Source organism: Somniosus microcephalus, chromosome 29, assembly GCF_052327205.1.
Source record: "Somniosus microcephalus isolate GS21.2 chromosome 29, FLI_Smic_1.0, whole genome shotgun sequence".
Taxonomy (NCBI): Eukaryota; Metazoa; Chordata; class Chondrichthyes; order Squaliformes; family Somniosidae; genus Somniosus; species Somniosus microcephalus.
In genome coordinates this window covers 26,375,780-26,400,394 of record NC_141015.1, presented here as the reverse complement: position 1 = coordinate 26,400,394, position 24,615 = coordinate 26,375,780, and the positions used below count along the sequence as shown (strand labels likewise).

Sequence of the window (24,615 nt, the reverse complement as noted above, 5' to 3'; positions counted from 1 at the left end):
AACTTCTTTACTCCCCACACAAGGCTGAGAGCCTCCCTATCTATCTGAGCATAGTTGCGCTCAGCGGAGGTCAATGATCTGGATGTGAACGCGACTGGCCTCTCCGTGCCATTTGGCAACTTGTGTGAGAGTACTGCCCCAATACCATATGGAGAAGCATCACAAGCCAAACGAATAGGCAGTGTTGGGTTGAAGTGAGCCAACACTTCCTCTGAGGTTATCAATTCCTTGCTTTTGCGAAAGGCCTTCTTACAGTCCTCGCTCCACTCCCATGGTACTCCCTTCTGCAAAAGAGCGTTCAGCGGGTGCAGTACCGTGGATAAATTTGGCAGAAACTTATGGTAATAGTTAATCAATCCTAGGAACGACCTCAACTGAGATACATTAACCGGAGCAGGAGCCTTCACAACCGCTTCGATCTTGTCAGGAGACTTATGAAGTCCCTCCTGGTCAATGACATGGCCACAGTGCGAGATCCGCTTCTGAAAGAACTCACATTTCTGCCGATTGACTCGAAGTCCATATTCTTTCAATCTGATGAGCACCAGTTCCAAATTTGTGAGGTGTTCCTCGTCACCCTCTCCTGTAATCAGAATATCGTCCAGGTAACATTGTGTGCCTGGAATTCCCTGTAATACCTGCTCCATGGCCCTCTGCCAAATTGCTGGAGCCGATGCCACTCCAAAAACCAGTCTATTATACCGGTACAAGCCTCTATGCGTGTTGATCGTGAGGTACTGGCGTGACTCTTCCTCAACTTCCATCTGTAAGTACGCCTGCGCCAGGTCTATCTTGGTGAAGTGTTTCCCGCCCGACAATGAAGCGAAGATATCCTCAATCCGCGGAAGCGGATACTGCACCGTGTGAAGCACCGGATTAACAGTGATCTTGAAATCTCCACAGATGCGAACCTTCCCTGGTTCTCCCGGCTTGTTGCTCGAAGGACGTTTCATCACGGGAACAATGGGCGTAGCCCACTCACTCCAGTCTACCTTAGACAGTACTCCTGAACGTTCTAGCGCTTCCAGCTCCGCTTCCACAGCAGGTCGTATCGCATAGGGTACCGGTCTGGCTTTGAAAAATTTTGGTTGTGCATGTTCTTCAATCTTGATGTTTGCCGTAATTCCTCTCAGTGTTCCCAGTCCCTGCTGGAACACCTCTTTAGCATCGTCCAATATTCTGGACAATCGTTTAGGTTTGATGTCTGTTTCCCTGGCATCTACCGTTAGTGCTTTTAAGGAATGCCAGTCCATATTCATTTTTCTAATCCACTCCCGTCCCAGTAGTGGTGGACCTCCTTCAGGTAGCACATATAAGTCCATTCCTCGGCTTCCTTTGCTCTTCAGACCCGAGTCTTTTCTCAGCAGGATGATGAGGGCGGATGCCTCTTCTCGACGCCCGTTAAACTGCCTTGGATGTATCTCTGCCGCAGGGTAAGATCCCATCCTCGTCGCCACTGTTAAGTCTGTGTGTTCCAGTTATGGTTAACATGAATCACTGCACACAGACCACAAGAATAACTTTAACAGGTCTTTACTAGTCGAAGGTCAGGGCTGAACTACTCAGCAAATTACTACACAGCACTTATATACCGGTGTGGTCACCACCGGTATTACCGTATACAGCAGCCAGAGAAAGTAGTACATCTCTTAAGGTGGAACAGGTTTAAGTTCTCTTAAGGTGGAACAAGTTACATACACCACAATAAAGATGTCTTCAACCACTACAGAGAAAACGATTGCAGTCCTACGGACCATATTTGCCAGAAACGGTTTGCCAGAGCAGATCTGCTCTGATAATGGACCACAGTTTGTGTCCGACAAGTTCCAAAAATTCATGAAAAGGAATGGGGTAAGGCATTACACATCCGCCCCATATCATCCAGCCACCAATGGATTGGCTAAGAGGTTCGTACAAACCTTTAAGAAGGTGATAAAGGCCATGTGCGACGAGGAAATTCCACTACAGCATAAGATGGACAATTTCTTATTAGCCTACCGAAACGCGACATATGCAGTTACCAACCAGACCCCGGCCATGATGTTCTTTAACCGAAGGTTGAGATCTCGTCTGGACTTGCTCAGACCAAATGTGCGAAGAAATGTTGAGGACAAACAATTCCAGCACATCAACGAGAAGTCGACAAGGAGCTTCAATGTAGGGCAACCAGTCTTGGCCCGGGACTATCGAACAGAGAAGTGGCAACCTGGAACGATATGTACAAGGCAGGGGCCATTAATGTACACAGTAGATGTCGGGGAGAACATTGTGAGACGCCACGTCGATCAGATCTTAGCATCACAGGAATGCGTCAACTCCATGTCTCGAGTACCTGGGGATGAACCCGACATACCGGTAGCATCTACTTCAGACCCAGTAGCAGTGGAACCCGATGAACTACCCGATGAAAGGGGATCAGAATCGCCTCTGCACCAAGAACAAGAACCTCCGGAAAGGCGCTATCCCGAAAGGGTCAGGAAGCCGCCCCAAAGACTGAATCTATAAATGGACTTTTGTTATTGAATGTACATGTAAAAATGTAATTGTTATTTGAATATTAAGGGGGTATTATTAATCTAAAAAGGGAGGAATTGTAGTGTATGTGCTTTAAGTCAGAACTACTTTTTACAGCTCCTGTATACTGTAGTACCGGCAGTAACCACACCGGTATATAAGCTGTGCGCATGCCTCTGTACCCCCAGTCTAGAGATTACCCTTCTCCAGTAAAGACTTGTTATTTGTTTATGTATAGCATCCGTGTAATTATTTATCCACTGAACCACGGATCTAACATTGAGTATATTCAAGACAGAGATCGATAGATTTTTGGATACAAAGGGAATCAAGGGATATAGGGATAGTGCTGGAAGGTGGAGTTGAGGCAGAAGATCAGCCATGATCTTACTGAATGGCCGACTCCTGCTCCTATTTCTTATGCTCGCCTCGCTGACCCTGGCGAGGTTCGCAGCCGTCAGGAAGCCCGCAATTGCAGGTGTAAAATGGGGAAAAGCCTCAAAATTGCCTGTTAACAGGCAGCTAATTGGCTATAATCCCCTTCCCGCCTGGAGGAGGCGGGTTGGGAGCGGGGTCGGGTACCGGCTCCCAGTTTCTGCCATTTTCCTGGCAGTCCCGCCTCCCCAGGGCTGGGAAAATTCCCCCCTCCTCCCCCTATGTGAGGCCTGCCAGGGGTCACAGTCTAAGGATAAGGGGTAAGCCATTTAGGACAGAGATGAGGAGGAATTTCTTCACCCAGAGAGTGGTGAACCTGTGGAATTCTCTACCACAGAAGGCAGTAGAGGCCAATTCATTAGATATATTCAAGAAGGAGCTGGATATATTTCTTAAGGCTAAAGGGATCGAGGGATATGGGGAGAAAGCAAGGACAGGGTACTGAATTTGGATGGTCAGCCATGATCGCATTGAATGGTGGAACAGGCTCGAGGGGCCGAATGGCCTACTCCTGCTCCTATCTTCTATGTTTGCACCGAGCGCACGCGCGGGGCTCGAGCGCCCATTGTCTCCCGCCACCGTTAACAGCTCGAGGCGGCGGGGCGGGGCTGGGCTCGCGCCCCCTCCCCCCTCTCTCAAACTGCGCCTGCGCCTCCAGCGCCCAGCTCACCTCCGTCGCTGAAGTCCCTCGCCAGGTTGCGCTTGGGCCGGGAGAGCGGCACCTGGTCGATCCAAGCATACAGCTCCTGCACGGCGTCCTCGCTCAGCTGGGCGCTCATGGTCAGCGCTCCTCGCTGCTGCTGCTGGTAACGTGTGTCGCCGAACCGGGTGAGGGCCCCGCTGCTGGCGGTTTTCTTTCACCCGTTAGCTCGGGCTGCCGCTCTGTGTTTGCAGCGCGTTGCTGGGTTACCGCGGAAAGGTGAGCCTACGGTGTGCGAAGAGCAAAAGGCGCGCTTGAGGGAGGGGAGAAGAACGAGCCAGGCCAACTGCAACGCCATTGCTTTATTGCACCAATGTAATCACCCAGTATTTACAGAAACAACTTCTTTGCTAGCCCTTTAAGCTTATGGAACGTTAAAGAAAAAATGTTGCCTGTTCAACCTCTTTATAATCGTTTTACAACAGCTGGGTAGCACTCTCGCCACTGAGTCAGAAAGTGGTGGGTTCAACTTCTACTCCAGAAACTCTAGCACAAAAATCCAGGCTGACATTCCCCTGCAGTGCGGAGGGAGCGCTGCACTGTCGTCGGCTGCAACATTAAACTGAGGCCCGTCTGCGCTCGCAGGTGAACGTAAAAGATCCCATGGCACTATTTCGGAGAAGAGCAGGTGTCCTGGCCAATATTTATCCCTCAATCAACATCACTAAAACAGATTATCTGGTCATTATCACATTGCTGTTTGCGGGAGCTTGCTTTTGCGCAAATTGGCTGCCGCGTTTCCTACATTACAACAGTGCCTACACTTTAAAAGTACTTCATTAGCTGTAAAGCCCTTTGGGATGGCTGGTGGTCGTGAAAGGTGCCATATAAATGTAAGGCTTTTTCTTTTTAGCACTCATAGCATTCACACATCATTATAAGCAGACTCAACAAATATCAAATCTTTAGGAGTGAGACGTAACTCATTTTGGTTTAAAAATAACTTGTCTAGATGTAACCACTCTTAAAATAGCTCCTAGTTTTAAATGGTTTTGATCACAAGTCTCACACTTATTGTTCACAAATCTTTAATAGGGTTGTCAGGCCAAAACTGGACAGAATAGGACAGGTTAGGGGTGTGTTTGGGGAAAAAAGTCTATCGAGCTAAGTTATTATGTGACCTCGACATTCAAAGGGGGTACATTTACTTCCATGCAGTCTCTGTCTCATAAGATTTTGTGACTGCTGCTCACTTGCCAGCTCTTTATTTAAATGCTACAGATTTAGGGTACAGTTACATTAGAACTGTAGCATTGATCCAAATCAATCACTTTCCACTGCACTGCAATTACACTGTAAATGCAGCCCAAAAATCAGATTTGGGTCCCTCCAGCCCCAGCACCAAAGAGAAGATAGTTTCACTCTGCTTTGTCCTGGAGTCAGCCACCGTCTTTAAACTTAATTTATACTCATGGCCTGGAATTTCCTGTGTATTTGCACCCAGATACATGTGCAAATCAAATGCCCAGCCCAAAAGGCAGCTGAATTGTGAGTTACGTGTGCAAGTACAATACGTGCAAGTACAATACGCCCAAATCTCCTCTAACCCCGCCTAAGCTCATCTGCTGCTGAAACCCTCATCCATGCCATTGTTACCTCCAGATGTAACTATTCCAACACTCTCCTGGCCAGCCTTCCATCCTCTGTAAACTCGAGCTCATCCAAAACTCTGCTGCCCGTATCCTAATTCACACCAAGTCCCGTTCACCCATCGCCCGTGTTCACTGATCTACATTGGCTCCCGTTCTAGCAGTGCCTCAATTTAGAAATTCTCATCCTTGCGTTCAAATCCCTCCCTCTTCTATCTCTATCCTCCTCCAGTCCTACAACCCTCAGAGAACTCTGCGCTCCTCCAATTTTGGCCTCTTGTGCATCCCCAATTTTCAAATCGCTCCACTATTGGTGGCCGTGTTTTCAGCTGCATAGGCCCCAAGTTCTAGAAAATGTTCCATTCCCCACCCTGATGAGCATTAACAAACAAAAAAGGAAAAGCTTAATAACCAACAATCCATCTAAGAAAATTATGCTAAACATCATGCAACACAAGCTCAGCATTCAAGACCACATGATCTTCCATGAAGAGAAAACAAACGGCTGGGTGGGGTGAATAAGCCAGCAACATTGACGCACCTAAAACTAGGAAAAGACACGGACCCCAACTAGCAGGACCCCTTGTTCCAGCTTAATTAGTCAGTACCCTATGGACCAAGACTAAAATAAATTGTTCCAGCTGCTAAATATGCACTGCTCCCAACACATTTTTTAAAAGTCATTTACAGGATGTGGGCGTCGCTGGCGAGGCCAGCATTTATTGCCCATCCCTAATTGCCCTCAAGAAGGTGGTGGTGCGCCGCCGCCTTGAACATCTGTGATAACAAAGGGAAATGTACCTACGTACACTCCTGCAAGCTCAGTGTAATCAAATTGTACTTCATTTTCAGGAATACATAAATCTGTATGTAACCTCTGGAGAAATCACCCCTGCATCATTTAATTATCACCACTGTTGAGTTTATTATGTATTCTGGATTCTGTGCAAGGAAGTAATAAATGTACTCTACCCATTCCAAATTCTTCTAAGATATTTTGTCCCACATGAAGATTGGCCAAAGAGGTTCCAAAGAGCTCCTGGTGCCCTTGGAACTGTACTTTAACATGAGTCACACCTTCAGGAGAGGAGGGAAGAGGTTGCAGAATACTTTTAATTTAGAATCATGGGTGACACCTCTTGCTTTTGGTACTGTGGTAGCCTGCAAGAATAACTCAATGTACTCATTTCTAAGATGTGAATGAAAACATTACAATTATAGTATTAAATATTCTGAAATGGAAAATTAGATTTAAAATGACCTAAAGTTCAAATTAAAGACATAAATAACTATGTTTCCATGTATATGACTTTAGAATTCTACTTTTAAATCACACTAATCATTTTTTTCTGGAAACACCTCAATGATTTGGGTTTAGTCATATTTCTGTGTACTCATGAAGCAGACAAACAGAAATAATATACTTCTCAAAACAAATTGCAATGCATTATTGCAATAAAGTACAGTATTTATTTGCTAAAGAAAATAAATAACCCATTTCACACCAACAAATATTCGTTCAGTCCAGCTGAAAGTGCATACAATTAAATTACGGACATCTCCGTGGGATTAGGCACAATGGATTTAAAATCGAATACTAAAACTAGATAATAATTGACATCACAATTCACCATATTTGGAAAGAAATCATGAGAGAATCTGATTAACCTTTCACAATGTAAATCAGCAGTAAGTACTTGGCACTGATTAAAATGGTAGTAGAGAAGCGTTAAAAAAAGACAAACATTCATTCTGTGCAACAGGTAGTTTCTACGGATAGGGACAGTCAAAAAGTCCCTCGATGGGAAGATACTCATTTGCTTTCAATTGAGGATAGTCATTTTTTTATTTTAAAATGTGCTTGTAGTGATTCTGCTTCTGAATCTAATCAAAATGGTGTTTATTTAAAACAAATGATAGGAGGCTTGTCCTCCCCACCACCAACTTTGATGTGATTAAAGGCATTCTTTCCAGTCCAAGCACCATGGAAATGTCTGAAAGAACATTTATGTTCCCATCATTAGCTAGCTCAAATACTAGTTCTATTCATAAATTTACATTACTTTTTTCCTGCTAACTTCACATTTTTAAAATTAAAATACAAAGTGATTCAAGCAAAACTTCAGTTAATGGTTTTTGCACCAGTTACTGAAATTTATTTTCCCCTCTGAAATCTTTTTGAAACCTGTTTAATTGTAAAAGTCAACCTAAATATCAGAACTTTAACGGACACAAACTTTGGTTTCGACCATTTAGCTCACATCTTTCAAAAATAAATGTATGCAAACAAAAGCAGCTCAATAAAAATGTGTTCCTTGCATACAAATGGACAAAAGCACTGGTAGATGACATACAGTAGAATTATAAATACATTTTATTCCATTCAAACTTCTTATATTTCAAGCATTTGTCATGATTCTGTGATTCGTGTTAAGGCACAAGGTTGATGGGGAAATAATGTACGTTTTAGCGATGAGCTCTAAACTCTGCCCAAGTCTAAACTGATCTGCATTTGCTTATTTAGGATTGGTTACTGTGTTCATTCATGGGCTTGGGGCTGTAATCCAAGTTCAGTAATCAAAGCCATGCAAGCATACCAAGGTGAGCTGTGCAATTTACGCTGGTTTGTTTTTTTAAATAAATACATTTTTGTCCATATTCAATTTTACTGTTTTTAAATGGAATGGTGCCATATTGGTGAGAAGAGAAAATGGTATGACAAATCCTGTAAATAGTACAGGCAGGGATGAATTGGCCAGTATTGGGAGGGTAATTCAAGTCGTGGCTCATTTAATGCTAGTTCACACTGACATGCGCGTAAATCAGTTCCAATAAGAGGCAGTACTCAGACACTGGGCTGGTTTCCATTTGTTCTAATTGGAACATAATTTGGACAGTTTTAGTGGCAGACAGAGTTTAGATAGTGGCCAATTTCATCGAATCAGAATATGGTACTGCATGGAAACAGGCCATTTGGCCCATCAAGTCTGCACCAGTCTTTTTCTCCACATGAGCCATCTAGTCTGAAGCCAGTCTCCATAAATGGGATCTGTGAGACGGTTTCTGAATTTGCCTCAATTCAGATTTGACAGTGCAGATGGACAATTAGAAAGACAAAGTTGTTCTATGAAAAATCCAGGAAAGAGATCTGGAAAATGAGCTTCCTGATTCACACCCAGCGTAGCACTTTCTGTAAGATCAAGTCAAGCCAGGCAAATGTCATAGATTTGATGTTAAGTTCTAAAGGTCATCGACCTGAAACGTTAACTCTGTCTCTCTCTCTACAGATGCTGCCTGACCCGCTGAGTATTGCCAGCATTTTCTGTTTCTATTTCAGATTTCCAGCATCTGCAGTATTTTGCTTTTGCATAAATGTAATACTTTATTCAATTTCTCTTCACTTTGGTTTTTCAAAATGACTCCTGTGTAAGTAGAAGGGTTACTTCACAAATTGTATCTCATCACTGTTTGCAGCAGAATCATTTTAATTTAGAATATTAAAAAAAAAAAATCAGAAAAACAAAATGTCCTTAATAGTACCAAAGCAGCATCACAATGAAATCAGCATTGCTGGCGATGTTTAGTTTTCTTTACTTGGTTCTCTGTTATTTCAACCTAGCCACTGTCTTGTACTGTGTTTTATGTTTTTTCCTCCCTCTTATAATTGCATAAACTTGTATGACAAGAAACCAGAAGATATATCTTTATCTTCTTCCTGACATGCCAGTAAAGAGACAGTAAGTCGAGCAGCTCCACAGCTGTGCTTCTGCAATGCAATGATGTTGCTACACATTTCCTCTTCATCTGTGCTGATTTGGTGGCTTTAAGGCCACTTTTGGCTTGAACCCAACCTAGCAGGAACAAGATTATATTGGTGTTTAGTCATGATGATACTTTATATCAGACTTAGATTACAACAGCGCAATAGATTTATCACTTTGTACACTGATGTTAACTTCATTTTGCCCTTCAGACAGGTCAGTATTTCTTTCTTTCTTGGGTACTTTCAACAGTCTCCAAATGCCAATCTGGCCCTGTACATCTTCCTCTACTCCCCCACAGCCAAGAGTTATTAATTCATCTATGCAAAGTAGGTTCATCTGTGATCTCCCCCACCCCGGTTCATCTTCCTGCCGGGTGGGTTGGCCTCTGGGACACCGGATATTGCACCGGCCCAGAGCTGGCAAGCTGCAGCGGGGCACCTGTTTGGAGCGTGCAGCTCACTGGCGGCATGGGTTAAACTGTCTGTACAGCAATGCACACAGTGTCCGTAATAAAACAGGGGAGCTGGAGCCAATCATGCCTTGCGAGGAACCAGACATAATAGGGATTACTGAGACATGGCTATAGTAAAAATATACAAACATTGCAGGGTATAACATATTTAGAAAAGAGAGAAGTAAAAAGGGGAGGTGGAGTAGCTGTACTTATTAGGGATAACATAGTCGCAGTAGAAAAATGTGACGCAGCTATCAGCAAGACAAAAATAGAATCCATATGGATAGAGATAAAAGTTAATAAAGGATCAATCACACTAATAAGTGTAGTCTACAGACCATCTAATAGTGGAAGGGAGGTGGTGGAAGAAATATGCAGACAAATTAGGGAAATGAGTAAAACAAAAGCATAGAATAATCATCATAGGGGATTTCAACAACCCTGATATTAACTGGACAGAAGAGGCAGGTAAAGGGGATAAGGGAATGGAGTTCCTACAATGTGTACAGGACTGCTTTCTAACCCAATATGTAAAAAGTCCAACAAGGAATATTTAGTAGAATATCTAAATTTGCCGATGACACCAAACTTGGGGGTGTGGCAAACAGTGAGGATGATACCAATCGACTGCAACAGGACATAGAAAGGCTAGCAGAATGGGCAGATGGAATTTAATACAGAGAAGTGTGAGGTGATGCACTTTGGCAGAAGGAACAGGCAGAGGCACTATACATTTAATGGCACAATTTTAAAGAGTGTGCAGCGACAGAGGGACCTGGGAATTAATGTGCATAGGTCCCTGAAGGTGGCAGGACATTTTGAGAGTAGTTGTTAACAAAGCATATGGGATCTTGGGCTTGATAAATAGAGGTATTAAGTACAAAAGTAGACAAGTTATGCTGAACCTTTATAAAGCGCTGGTTAGACCACAACTAGAGCATTGCGTCCAGTTCTGGTCACCACACTTTAGGAAGGATGTGAAGGCCCTCGAGAGGGTGCAAAGGATATTTACCAGAATGGTACCGGGGATGGGGGATCTTAGTTACAAGGAGCTGGATTTGTTTTCATTAGAGCAAAGGAGGTTGAGGGGTGACTTGATAGAGGTGTACAAGATTATGACGGGTTTGGATAGGCTAGACGGGGAAAGGCTGTTCCCACTAGTTGATGGTACAAGGACTAGGGGACACAGATTTAAGGTTTTGGGCAAGAGAAACAGGGAGGACGTGAGGAAAAACTTTTTTATGTAGCGAGTGGCGAGGACCTGGAACTCGCTGCCGACGGAAGTGGTGGAAGCGGACACACTCATGTTTTCAAGGGGAGACTGGATAGGCACTTGAGGGAAATAAACTTGCAGGGCTACGGGGATAGGGCAGGGGAATGGGACTGACTGGATTGCTCCGCAAGAGAGCCGGCGCGGACTCGATGGGCCGAATGGCCTCCTTCTGTGCCGTTATGACTCTATAAGGGAGAATTTGCTATTGGATCTAGTAATGGGGAATGAACCAGAGCAGTAAAAGTAGGGGAACATCTAAGCAATAGTGACCATAATATATGCTTTATGATAATTGAGAAGGACATAAGTATTACGAAAACCAAAAATAGATTGGAGAAAAGCTGATTTTGAGGGGCCGAGAATAGAACTTGGGAAAATAAAATGGGCAACAATATTGGCAAACAACGATGTAGAACAGCAATGGGAAACATTTAAAACATTGTTCAGAGTGCAGGAACAATATATTCCGCTGAAAGGAAAGAACAAACTAAACACTAATGAGACTCCATGGTTGAATAAAACCATAAGGGAACAATTGAGGTTAAGGAAAGAGGCATATATTAAGTACATGGACAGCAGGGGAGTACATGATAAGGGAGAATACGAAGAGATTAGGAGAGAAGTCAAAAAAGCAATTAGGAAGGCAAAGAGGCACTATGAAATCAAATTATCAAAGAACATAAAAAATAGTAAAATATTTTACAGGCACATCAATAAAAAAAGGAAGGTTGGGATGGGAATAGGGCCATTAAGGGATAGACAGGATAATACCACAGGTAATGATAGAGAGATGGCAGAAATATTAAATAATTATTTTGCTTCAGTATTTACCAGGGAGATAAAACAGGTGGACTTGACATTGGATGATGAGATTAGTAATGAGATAAATGCATTTAAAATAAAAAAGAGGGGATATATTAAATAAACGAATCAAACTCAGGATAAAACCCCTGGATCGCATCCATGCATTTTAAAAGAATCTAGGGAAGAGATAGCAGAGGCATTACTACACATATTTAATAATTCATTAGAAAAAAGTGTAGTGGCAGAAGACTGGCAGATAGCTAACATTATACCTATATTCAAGAAGGGGGATAGGACATGTCCAAGGAATTATAGACTAGTCAGCTTAACATCAGTGGTAGGAATAATAATGGAATCCCTACTAAAGGAGAAAATAGAAGAACATCTAGAAACCAAAAATATTATAATGAATAGTCAGCTTGGATTTCAAAAGGGCAAGTCTTGCTTGACCAACCTCATTGAATTTTTTGAAGAGGTAACAGAGAGAGTAGACAAGGGTAATGCAGTAGATGTAATTTATCTAGATTTTCAAAAGGCTTTCGATAAGGTACCACATAATAGACTGATGAACAAGGTCAGAGAATGTGGAGTCAGGAGACAAGTAGCAGAATGGATAGCTAGCTGGCTTCAAGACAGAAAGTAGAGAGTAGGGAAAGGGTAGCTCTTCACAGTGGCAGAAGGTGGGTAGTGGTGTTCCACAAGGATCAGTGCTGGGACCACTGTTGTTCACAGTTTATATTAACGACTTAGACTTTGGAATCAAAAACACAATTTCTAAATTTGTGAATGACACCAAATTAAGTTCAACACATAAATGTGAGGTATGACATTTTGGTAGGAAGAATAGGGAGGTCACTTATTACTTGGAGGGTGCGAGTCTAGGTGGGGTAGAGGAACAAAGGGATCTCAGAGTACAAATACACAAATCACAAAGTTGTGACACAGGTTAGCAAGGCCATAAAAATAGCAAACCAAGCACTAGGGTTTATTTCTAGAGGGATAGAATTGAAAAGTAGGGAAGTTATGCTAAACCTGTATCGAACCTTGGTTAGACCACACTTGGAGTACTGCATACAGTTCTGGTCGCCATATTAGAAAAAGTATATAGAGGCACTGGAGAGGGTGTAGAGATGATTTACAAGGATGATACCAGAAATGCGAGGGTATACCTATCAGGAAAGGATGAACAGGCTGGGTCTCTTTTCTCTTGAAAAAAGGCTGAGGGGTGACCTAATAGAGGTCTTTAAAATTATGAAAGGTTTTCATAGAGTGGATAGAGAGAGAATGTTTCCACTTGTGGGGAAGAGCATAACTAGAGGCCATCAATATAAGATAGTCACCAAGAAATCCAATAGGGAAATCAGAAGAAACTTCTTTACCCAAATAGGGGTGAGGATGTGAAACTCGCTACCACAGGGAGTGGTTGAAGCGAATCGTATAGATGCATTTAAGGGGAGGCTACACAAGCATATGAGGGAGAAGGGAATAGAGGGTTATGCTGATAGATTTAGATGAGGAAAGACGGGAGGAGGCTCGAGTGGATCCTAAATGCCAGCATGGACTGGTTGGGCCGAATGGCCTGGTTCTGTGCCGTATATCCTATGTAATGGTAATGAGGCCCTGCTCTCAAAATGGACATGACCTCTTGCTGGAGGGATTGGATGGCTGGCCCATGCTGGCCACCCGATAATTAAAATCGCCCCAAGATTTTTAATGTTATAGAGAAATAAGTGAATAAAAAACATTTATTGATAGAAGTTACTATTTAGCTCCTCAAAAGGGAAACAAAATTATCACAAACTCGGTCTTCACTCAATTACTATTCCTTTGAATTAACATGTATATAGACAATGATTATTTTCTTATAATTTTCACCATTGTAGGAACGACAATGGTATGACCTAACTCTTGAAGGTTCCAAACCAATTCTCACTGATTTGAACAACTCAACGTACTTAAATGGCCATAAAACAATTCAATTGTAAAAGGAGCTTTCAATCATACACACAACTGAACTAGTAACAGTGTTGTTTATGTTTGAATGATATGGCTTGTTTCCTCTCTCAAGCATGTTACCTTAGAGACAAACTATCAAGTTATGCAACAGTTAGACTCAGGACATGGAATTTAATTGCAGCTGGCCTATGTATTGTGACTCGATTTTAAATGATAGCCATCATGCCACAACTAGATAAAAAATGCTTCATTTTTGTCACAGACTGAAAATTGAAGTGTCTGATAGAAATTGTGCTACCTTGCAAAAATCAACTGTAGTAGGATAAAGTTATAGAGGGAAAGTTTCAGCGCAGCTGGGAATAGTGATACCCGTGAGTTACTGTGGGCCCCTGGAGCTGGTTTGAGGATTGGAGATGAATTTCCCAGAATATTTCCTAAATTGGCCTCAATTTTAAGGATGTGAAGGCCTTAGAAAGGGTGCAGAAAAGAGTTACAAGAATGGTTTCAGGGATGAGGGACTTCAGTTACCTGGATAGACTGGAGAAGCTGGGGTTGTTCTCCTTAGAGCAGAGAAGGTTGAGAGGAGATTTGATAGAGATGCTCAAAATCATGGGTCTAGACAGAGTAGATAGAGAGAAACTGTTCCTATTGGGGAAGGGTCAAGAACCAGAGGACACAGATTTAAGGTGATTGGCAGAAGAACAAAGGTGACATGAGGAAAAAAAAACACAGCAAGTGGTTATGATCTGGAATGCACTGCCCAGTTAGCGTGGTGGAGGTAGATTCAATCATGGCTTTCAAAAGGGAATTGGACAAGTACGTGAAGGAAATTTTTTTGCAGGGCTACGGGGAAAGGGCGGGGGGGAACTGTCTGAAGTGCTCTTGCAGAGAGCCGGCACGGGCTCGACGGGCCAAATGGCCTCCTTCTGTGCTGTAACCATTCTATGAAATAGAAGTGCAGCTAAAAAAATTTAAACTCCCCCATTTATAAGATCTGGGCGTGACTTATTATTAAATTCACCTCCTCGCCTGGATTTGCAGTCCTCCCTTAAAAATCAGTGCTGGTTTATAGCGGTGACACTGGCAGTGTTTTTTCTTAAACTGGAGGCTTACCTGCGTTTGTTTGGAGGATGCAGCTGGAAAGCCTGCTTTCACGGGAGGTAGTGGAGGCTGAGTAGTAGGCTTTACTACCTGGAAAACAAAAGCTTATTTTTGTCATCTTGTCAAAACCACAATCACTCCCTTTCCTTTTCTGCTAATTACATCCGTTTAGTTCATACAACAAATAGTTTAACAACTGTTTTTCAAAAAATTAACAAAAATTCAATCTGGTATTAAGTTTTGAAACTAGCATTTTGACTTTAAAATTCATTACCTGCTGAATCTGTAATTTAAGTATGTATTGTGCCTAGCTTGGCTAAAAGTTTTAAAGACAGGATATTGGCAGATAATGCAACTGTGTGCATAAACACATTGGCCCAGAAATTCGGGTCTCCACGGGTGAGTACACACGGGGTACTCACCCATAGGCCGAATGGAATTGCCGGTTTCCTGCATGCACTGCGCATGCGCGGGAAACCGGTACTTCTGATCCTCTGAACGAAGGGGTTCAGAGGTCGAACGCGCGAGCAGGAGAGGCTGCGCGTGCGCTTTCAACTTAGTTTTTTTTTTGCAGGTTTTCCCAGGATCGTAAACCTGCAGTATTTAGACATGTAAAAAGCAGGCGTAAGGCCTGCTAAGTGGTCAATTAATTAAAATTAAAACATTTTTTCCACAGGTTTATTATTTTTAAATACTTTAAAGCAAGGTAAGTTTATGTTTAGCCCCGTTAGAATATAAAATAATTTTTTTCAAAAATTTAAATTGTTTAAAATAGTTATTTAATGTAATTTATAGTGTGATTTAAAAAAAAAATTATTTAAAGGTTTACTGCTATTTTGGGGCCCGTAGTATTCATAAGTTTTGACAGGTCTTCCTGTCAATCTTATGAATGGGCTTTTCCCTCCTCCGATTGGCTGCCCATGGCTCACGTGATCCCAGGGGACGCATTGCACTAACTGCGCCCCTGGGACACGCAAGCACAGCGCGCCGGCAGCTGGGCCAGGCCCCGGAGCGGAATTCCACGGGAGCCCAGAGCTCAACTGCCGGCGCGCAAGGTAAGTGCAGGTCGGGGGCTTGCACCCACGGGAAGCCCCCGACCCGAATTTCTGGGCCAACGTGTTAAATGCAGGGCAGGAAGGAAGGGGAGGTGGGGTGGTTATGCTAATAAAGGAAGGAATCACTGTAATACAGAGAAATGATATTGGGTCAAAAGATCAGCATATTGAAACAGTTTGGGTGGAGGTAAGGAATAATAAGGGGAAAAAAACACTAGTGGGCGTAGTCTATAGGCCTCCGAACAGTTGCAACTCTGTTGGACGGAGTATCAATCAGGAAATAGTTGAGGCTTGTAATAAGGGAACATCTATAATTATGGGGGATTTTAACTATCATATTAATTGGACAAATCAAATTGGGCAGGGCTGCCTTGAGGATGAGTTCATTGAGTGTATTAGGGATGGGTTTCTTGAGCAGTATGTAACTGAACTGACCAGGGGGCAAGCAACCTTAGATCTGGTCCTGTGTAACGAGACAGGATTAATAAAAAATGTCCTAGTAAAGGATCCCCTTGGAATGAGTGACCATAACATGGTTGAATTCCATATTCAATTAGAGGGTGAGAAGGTTGGATCTCAAACAAGCATGCTAAGCTTGAATAAAGGAGACTATGAAGGTATGAGAGTGGAATTGAGTAGAGTGGATTGGGAAAATAGATTAAAGGGTAAGACGATACATGATCAGTGGTGTACATTTAAGGAGTTATTTTACAACTTCCAAAAAATATATATTCCACCGAGAAGAAAAGGGTGTAAAAGAAAAGACAGCCATCCGTGGCTAAGTAAAGAAATTAAGGATAGTATTCGACTAAAAACAAGGGCATATAAGGTAGCCAAATCTAGTGGGAGGATAGAGGATTGGGAAAACTTTAAAAGACAGCAAAAAATAACAAAAAGATTGATTAAGAAAGGGAAGATAGATTATGAAAGTAAATTAGCAAAAAATATAAAAACAGATAGTAAGAGTTTTTATAGTTATAAGAAAAAAGGGTGGCTAAAGTAAATATTGGTCCCTTAGAGGATGAGACCGGAAAATTAATGGTGGGAAATATGGAGATGGCAAAAACACTGAATGAATATTTTGTATCAGTCTTTACAGTAGAGGACACTAAGAATATCCCAACACTGGACAAACAGGAGGCTATGGGGGTGGGGGGGGGGGGGGGGAGGAGAGGAGCTAAACACGATCAAAATCACTAAGGAAGTGGTACTCGGTAAAATAATGGGACTCAAGGCGGATAAATCACCTGGACCTGATGGCTTACATCCTAGGGTCTTGAGGGAAGTGGCGGTAGGGATTGTGGATGCATTGGTAATAATTTTCCAAAACTCCCTGGACTCAGCAAAGGTCCCAGCAGACTGGAAAACTGCTAATGTAACACCCTTATTTAAAAAGGGCAGTAGACAGAAGGCTGGAAACTATAGGCCGGTTAGTGGTAGGTAAAATTTTGGAGTCCATTATTAAGGAGACAGTAACAGGACATTTGGATAATCATAATTTAATAGGACAAAGTCAGCATGGTTTTATGAAGGGGAAGTCATGTTTGACAAATTTGCTGGAGTTCTTTGAGGAAGTAACATATAGGGTGGATAAAGGGGAACCAGTGGACGTAGTGTATTTAGACTTCCAAAAGGCATTTGACAAGATGCCACACAAAAGATTATTGCTTAAGATAAAAAATCACGGGATTGGGGGTAATATTCTGGCATGGATAGAGGATTGGCTATCTAACAGAAGGCAGAGAGTTGGGATAAATGGTTCATTCGCAGACTGGCAATCAGTAACTAGTGGTGTTCCGCAGGGGTCAGTGCTGGGTCCCCAACTCTTTACAATCTATATAAACGATTTGGAGGAGGGGACCGAGTGTAACATATCAAAGTTTGCAGATGATACTAAGATGGGAGGGAAAGTAGTGAGTGAGGAGGACATAAAAAACCTGCAAGGGGACATAGACAGGCTAAGTAAGTGGGCAGAGATTTGGCAGATGGAATACAATACTGGAAAGTGTGAGGTTATGCACTTTGGCAGGAAAAATCGTAGAGCAAGTTATTATCTTAATGGCAAGAAACTGGAAAGTACTGAAGTACAAAGGGATCTGGGGGTCCTGGTGCACGAAACTCAAAAGGTTAGTATGCAGGTGCAGCAAGTGATTAAGAAGGCCAATGGAATGTTGGCTTTTATTGCTAGGGGGATAGAATATAAAAATAGGGAGGTATTGCTTCAGTTGTACAAGGTATTGGTGAGACCGCACCTGGAATACTGCGTACAGTTTTGGTGTCCATACTTAAGAAAGGACATACTTGCTCTCGAGTCAGTACAAAGAAGGTTCACTCGGTTAATCCCGGGGATGAACATATGAGGAGAGGTTGAGTAGATTGGGACTCTACTCATTGGAGTTCAGAAGAATGAGAGGCGATCTTATTGAAACATATAAGATTGTGAAGGGGTTGGATCGGGTGGATGCGGGGAGGATGTTCCCGATGATGGGTGAAACTAGAACTAGGGGGCATAGTCTTAGAATAAGGGGCTGCTCTTTCAAAACTGAGATGAGGAGGAACTACTTCACTCAGAGGGTGGTAGGTCCATGGAATATGCTGCCCCAAAAAGCTGTAGAAGCTACATCATTACATAAATTTAAAACAGAAATGGACAGTTTCCTAGAAGTAAAAAGGGAATTAAGGGTTACGGGGAGCGGGCAGGAATTTGGACATGAATCTAGGTTCGGATCGGACATGGCCCTGTGGGTAGCGGAGCGGGCCCAGGGGACATGTAGCCTGATCCTGCTCCTATTTCGTGTGTCTAATTCTGTTAGATTCAGGAGATGGTTCTGTGATAGTAGATTGGCGGTTAGGATCAGATCAGCCATGATCTTATTGAATGGCGGAGCAGGCTTGAGGGGCCGATTGGCCTACTCCTGCTCCTCATGTGTACAAATAGGTTTTATACATATGCACAAAATCATGTACATGTGTCAGCATGTGTGCACAGACACACAGAAATGCATACATGCACACAAGGCATGCATGCATAAATGCAGAGTTTATTTTTCTTTGAAGTGATTCTTGAATGGACTCAAATTTACAGCAAAAGGCTTCTGAAAACAGTTGAAAAACCTGGTGAAAATGAAAATTGATTTCTAATTAAATAATGAACGATCGTGGGTCTTTGAGGCTGAATCTTGTTACTACTGGAGAAACATCCAAACTAGATGGGTTTCTGAGTTTTCAGTCTGACCCACTGTTTTAAGAGGATCATTATCACATTGAGAGTTGTCTCTTTCTACAGGTTACTATATCCACTTAGTACTATCCTGTGAATGAGCAGAACTCCAATCAAAGGGAAGCAAGTGCAGTAACAGATGATCATCATTGCATGTCAGCTTTAACGTGGTAACTCCTGGAGATCAACCTACCTGCTTATTCTTCAGTTCTGGCAATGGCTTAGTTGGAGGAGGAGGAGGTCTGGCCTGTAGACAGAAATCAAAACCATTTCATGTGCGAAGATGTCTTACCTTTAACTGCAGAAATGTAACTTATCGTCCCATCTCTATTTAAGGACTTGTTTTGCAGACAAACAATGTGGCTACACCTCAATTTTTACCCTCTGAGTATTACAATAACAATGCTGCACCAAAATAAAAGGTGCACATAAATTTCTATTAGACATTGTGTGACATCTCAAATGTGATCGGAAGTGTGATGGGCAGGAAATGCACGTGTACATAAATTTTCATAATAGTGATAGATGTATGATAGTATATGTATATTTTCAAGTAATCATTAAACGAATTGGCAGACGTACATCTAGAAACTTGGTTATTTGAAATAACTTTTAATTTCTAGATTCACTCTGCTTACGACTGAAGCAAAATACCAACTTTGAGCTAACAGACTCCAATCCCTGGCTAAAAGAGAAGGCAAAGCTATATCAGTGCAATGTGCTGTGTAGATACAAGGAGGTGCACCAAAGAATCCCGGGTTGATTTGTCTCCACCTCGTCTCTTCTTGGCTTATTCCCCAAGGGCCTGTGTAAAGCAGGACTCAACCTGTGGGGAATTCTGGGCATGAACTCTTGACTGTTCTGTGCAGACTGCATTGGTATACAGGGACATTTGATATAAGGTCATTTTGAATGCAAGGGAAATCACAAGTTACTAATTATCAATTTTAATAACTATTATGGCGTGCCATGCTTTGGTTCATCCTCTGCAGTTTGATTAGATGCAAGGAGCTCAATGATAGTAGCAGAACTTCACAATACAAGAAATGGGAACCACTTAACAGACACTTTAGGAAATCTTTTAATTTGCACCAAGAAACAGGACATATTTTGCAATTTTAGATTAACATATTTTATCTGAAGTATAGCAACTCTAAAAACAAAATGTTTCACAAAGATAACTGCAAAGCTGAAAATGATTTTTAAAATTTTTTTTTTTTTTTTTTTAAAAAGCACAAATCATTTCACAAAGGTATTAATGGAAGTGAAGCAAGTCCTCTACCCCAGAGGGCTGTGGAGGCTCAGTCGTTGAGTATATTCAAGGCTGAGATCGATAGATTTTTGGACTCTAGGGGAATCAAGGGATATGGGGATCGGGTGGGAAAGTGGAGTTGAGGTCGAAGATCAGCCCTGATCTTATTGAATGGCGGAGCAGGCGCGAAGGCCCGCATGACCTACTCCTGCTCCTATTTCTTATGTTTCTTAAATATATGTTGCCAAAATTTGCAGTGGCAGGGCATCTAACTGTGTCTGCTGTTAGTTAGGCTTGCCTTTGCATGTTTGGTTTTTCAAACTTTTGCGTGGCAAGTTGCTGAAAGAATGAAGTGCAAGTTAGAATGAGTTAATTCAATGCCACATAAGAAAAATAAAGAGGGGGAAAGAAAGATTGGATGAGAGAGAGAGAAAAAGAGACAAAGGAAAAGTAAAAGAAAAATGACAATTCTAAAATCTCCAACAATTAAAGCCTAAAGGAATGAGACTTCACACTTGTAATAGTTAATCTTCAGTGCCAGAGTGGTTGATTGGCAGTAATTAACACTTACCACATGTTGCCAGTTTAGTTCGTATCGACCATGCAATTACAGGAACTTCACCCCATTCAATACATTTCACTGGTGAGGCAGACAGCGAGATGTCGTTTTCGCTAAGCAAAAGGCAGAGCGACTCAACTCGGGATGCAACTTTTGGATTTCCACATTTAACCACACATCTGCCCTCGCCTGAAGTTGCTGTAGCATTTGCACATAAATAACGGCGAGCACGGTTAGCCTCAACGTTATTTTGATGGCAAATTATGGGCCAATACTTAAATTTTTTTGTATTTAAAAAAACATGCAGCTGTTTCCTGTTACATAAGAAATGATGTAATTAAATCACCAGTTCTGAAAAGGCAGTGTCTGGTGACTTAATCTGGTGACACTTCACCAGTATTGCAGTATTTGAGATATTTCATAAGCACGAGGGACCGGATATTCGCAAATGAGTGTTATCCTATTTTTTTCCGATCATATTTTAAAACCTAATGAAAAATTATAATCAAACAAATGGACCAGACTTTTAACACTCACCGGCACACGCAGAGACGGACCTGGTTTGGAAAAAGGGATTGGAGGTGGTGCACTCGGTTTTGCGATTTTGTGCTAGGGTCAGAAAGAAAAACATTAATTTCCTGTTTTAATGTGTACAAAAGATTTCATTTGATGAAAAATGATCACAATAAAGCCAGCTAAGCCTGCACAAATTAATATGATTGTGGCAACTTGGCTGGATTGATGACTTGCGTTCACCCTCACTCTGGTGAGGGGGGAGATCCAATCAATTGGATTGAGTCTCTGAATGTTAGTAAAGAAAGAGAATGGGGGGGAAAATAGTAAAATTATAGGTTCTTATAACTGCTTAAGCCTTCAGTTGCAGTATTGAATCCAGTTTCACTTTTAGGATCCATGATATATAGACTAAAAGTATGGCAGTGACTCCAAATGTTCACTTAAACTCATATTAAATAGATAATAGTGGATACCCAATTGGCTACAAGGCAGAAGTCTCATTGAGGGGGTCTAGGTCATAAACTGCCAGAGTGAAACACAAGCAGTTTATAACCATCATCTGAAAATAGTAAACTACAGTTTTGAAATTCCCTCAAAGAATCTTTTAAGTAATGCTGTGAAACTTCTAGGAAATGGTTGTGGGTCTTTTTATTTTGCCAGTAGTGACTGTGAATGCAGATTTGGCATTCTTAACTCCACACTGAATAGTAAAACGATTATAAAAGCAAAATACTGCGGATGCTGGAAATCTGAAATAAGTCCGGACGAAAGGGTCATCGACCCGAAACGTTAACTCGATTTCTCTCTCCGCAGATGCGGAGTATTTCCAGCATTTTCATTATAGTAAAAAGATGATGCAATAACGACAGGTTTATCAAATGATAAATCAACAGTTTACCAAAAAAATAGGCAACGTGTATTTATAATAAATTCACAAGAAAGACTTTATATGTGACATTATTATACCTGCATAGGTTTTGCTGGAGTGCTTGTAGAAAAACTCTTGAGGGGGGCTGCTTTTGGAGGCTACAAGGAAATAAAGTAAAAGAAAAACACCAAATAAAACCAACACAGACAGATGGTTGAAACTCCAGTTATAATATCCTCGCTATCATCTCAACTTTTACTCATTAGGATTTTATTTGGATTAATAACTTATTCTGAAATATCTGTACGATATTGGTTGCATGTTTTTTTTTCCCCAATAATTAACGGATTTTAGATTACCAGACATGCTTTTCATTTCCTCAAGTATGCCCATTATGAACAATTATTGTGCAACTATTTTTCATAAGGCTGGACAGAAGAAGCTTAATGTTGAGGTTCCAAGGTCTGTTTACCAGTCATCCATATGCAACTTTAGAAACTACACGGACACCAATTAATAGATTTAAGGTATCCAATGGCCCATACAATTACAGCATGACAACTACAAAACCAACTACATTTTTCTCATCACATCAAATCTTCTATGTCATTGATGTAATTGCATAACATTGTCTTAGTACTCTCATTTTCTAATGCTTTCTAAACAATAACATTTATTATTGTATGCATTTATGATAGAGACTCAGATATATTTATCCCATGTACATCAGAAAACTATAGCTGTTTGTGTGGGACAATAATGCTACCTCAAGATAAATATACCAAGTAACCGAATGGATGTTGCCCTCACTTTCTTTCCAAAGGAGAAAACAACTTTAGAATGCAGCAAGTATCTTGAGCTTTTAAGAACATAATAAAGCAAGGAATGAGAAGATATCATTTAGCACATCAAACTGGTTCCTTCCACAGATCTTGTATTTCTCAATAATTTTAAAATAAAAAAGAGAAGGACTATGGCCCATAAGTCCAGGATACCATCAAGTTTGAAGAGGGAAGGGATCAGGTGCTGCCAAGCTTGCATATTAAAAGCTTATAAATTATTGGAGAAAAGGAAGACTGAACAAAGTAAAGAGTTCAATGGCCACCAATTCCATTCCCCTCCCTGGCCATTATCGGAAGCTGAACCAGACTGTTTGCGATCTCGTCGTCCTATTTGAAATTGATGTGAGCTTCTGACCCCATATCCTCTCCATCACCAAGACGACCTAATTCCACATCAGTAATATCGCCCGTCTCCACCCCTGCCGCTGCCCATCTGCTGCTGAAACTCTCAGCCATCCTTGTGTTACCTCCAGACTCGACTATGCCACAGCTCTCCTGGCTGACCGCCCATCTTCTACCCTCCGTAAAGTTCAGCTCATCCAAAGCTCTGCTGTCCATATCCTTACTCGCACCCTTATGCTTGCTGACCTACATTGGTTCCTGCGCCAACAATACCTCAAATTTAAAATTCTCATTCTTCTTTCAAATCCCTCAGTGGCCTTACCCCTCCTTATCTCTAACCTCCTCCAGCCCTACAACCCTCCCGAGAACTCTGCATTCCTCCAATTCTGGACTCTTGTGCATCCCTGATTTCTTTCGCCTCTCCATCGTCAGCCGTGCCTTCAGCGGTCTAGGCCCTAAGCTTTGGAATGCCCTCCCTAAACCTCACTCTCCTCCTTTAAGATGCTCCTGACTAAGTTTTTGATCACCTGTCCCTAATATCTCTTTGTGACTCAGTATAACATTTTGTCTGACAACGCTCCCGTGAAGTGCCTTGGGATGTTTTACTACGTAAAAAGGTGCTATATAAATGAAATTGTTGTTATTTGAGGTGCTGAATGCAATGCCTTGATTTCAACAGTAGGAAGGTGAAGTGGGAGTGGCAGATTTGAAACTTGAAGAAAAAAAGAAAGTTTACAGGAGCAATGACTACAGTTGAATTGATAAAATAAAATAAAGACAAAAAAAAGTGATGGGTTGGAGGCTAGAGGTGAGAAAAGGATTGCTCATCAGACAACAAGCTTTCTCTTTTTTGTGCAGGAATATAGAAGAGGCATTACAAAAGCTTCCTTAGATATGGGAGCAGTGTTGAAGTCTTTGGAAGGACCTGGATTTTATAGAAGATTCTACCGCTGAAGGTAGACAATTATATTTAATGCATGATGTAATGGTGTCATGGAAGCGCACTATGATTGAATATAGTCGAAGTGGTACTGGAGTCAACAGGAAAAGGTTGAATATATCATGGTGATGGATTTACCTGAGGTGGTGGACGGTTGGGTATCACCGTAATCTGCAATCGCTGATCGTTGTTTGAGGCAACAAGTAGTGAATGTTTTACATGTGGACTCCTGTTGATAGGATACACTACTTTAGAACTGGTTTTGTGCTTTCCTTCAACAAACATTGGATTTGACAAACCACCTGATGAATTGGATTTTATTGGTCTGCAATGAAATTGAAATGAAAAATTTACACCCAACATTTAAACCCAAAATCAATCACCATTTTTAACTTTGACCTCCTTCTCTCTACTTTGGGGGCGGTACCAAT

At 41.8% G+C, this 24,615-nt stretch overlaps 2 protein-coding genes and 1 long non-coding RNA gene across 4 annotated transcripts in view; 1 reads left to right on the top strand and 2 right to left on the bottom strand.

Annotated features, from left to right (window-relative positions):
- spef1 (sperm flagellar and cilia associated 1) overlaps nt 1–3,728 on the bottom strand; it is a 70,056-nt gene extending 66,328 nt beyond the window's left edge. Inside the window, exon 1 of the mRNA XM_085970430.1 lies at nt 3,620–3,728. Within this exon, the coding sequence (XP_085826556.1) occupies nt 3,620–3,728 (109 nt within the window). The remainder of the gene's footprint in view (nt 1–3,619) is intronic.
- Nucleotides 3,729–3,780: 52 nt separating this feature from the next.
- The window catches only part of LOC147098575 (uncharacterized), a 28,677-nt gene continuing 7,842 nt past the window's right edge, over nt 3,781–24,615 (top strand). Inside the window, exons 1-2 of the long non-coding RNA XR_015074197.1 lie at nt 3,781–3,868; nt 24,103–24,200. This is a non-coding gene — a long non-coding RNA (uncharacterized LOC147098575). The remainder of the gene's footprint in view (nt 3,869–24,102; nt 24,201–24,615) is intronic.
- Nucleotides 6,682–24,615, bottom strand: part of adam8a (ADAM metallopeptidase domain 8a) — a 47,612-nt gene continuing 29,678 nt past the window's right edge. Inside the window, exons 20-25 of one of the 2 annotated variants that reach the window (XM_085970428.1) lie at nt 24,323–24,413; nt 22,159–22,218; nt 21,214–21,285; nt 19,059–19,112; nt 14,603–14,680; nt 6,682–9,089 (exon numbers count right to left, since the gene is read on the bottom strand). In XM_085970428.1, the coding sequence (XP_085826554.1) occupies nt 9,039–9,089; nt 14,603–14,680; nt 19,059–19,112; nt 21,214–21,285; nt 22,159–22,218; nt 24,323–24,413 (406 nt within the window). In that variant the 3' untranslated portion in view covers nt 6,682–9,038. Of the gene's footprint in view, nt 9,090–14,602; nt 14,681–19,058; nt 19,113–21,213; nt 21,286–22,158; nt 22,219–24,322; nt 24,510–24,615 lie in introns of both variants that reach the window. The other variant, XM_085970427.1, reaches the window with a different exon arrangement.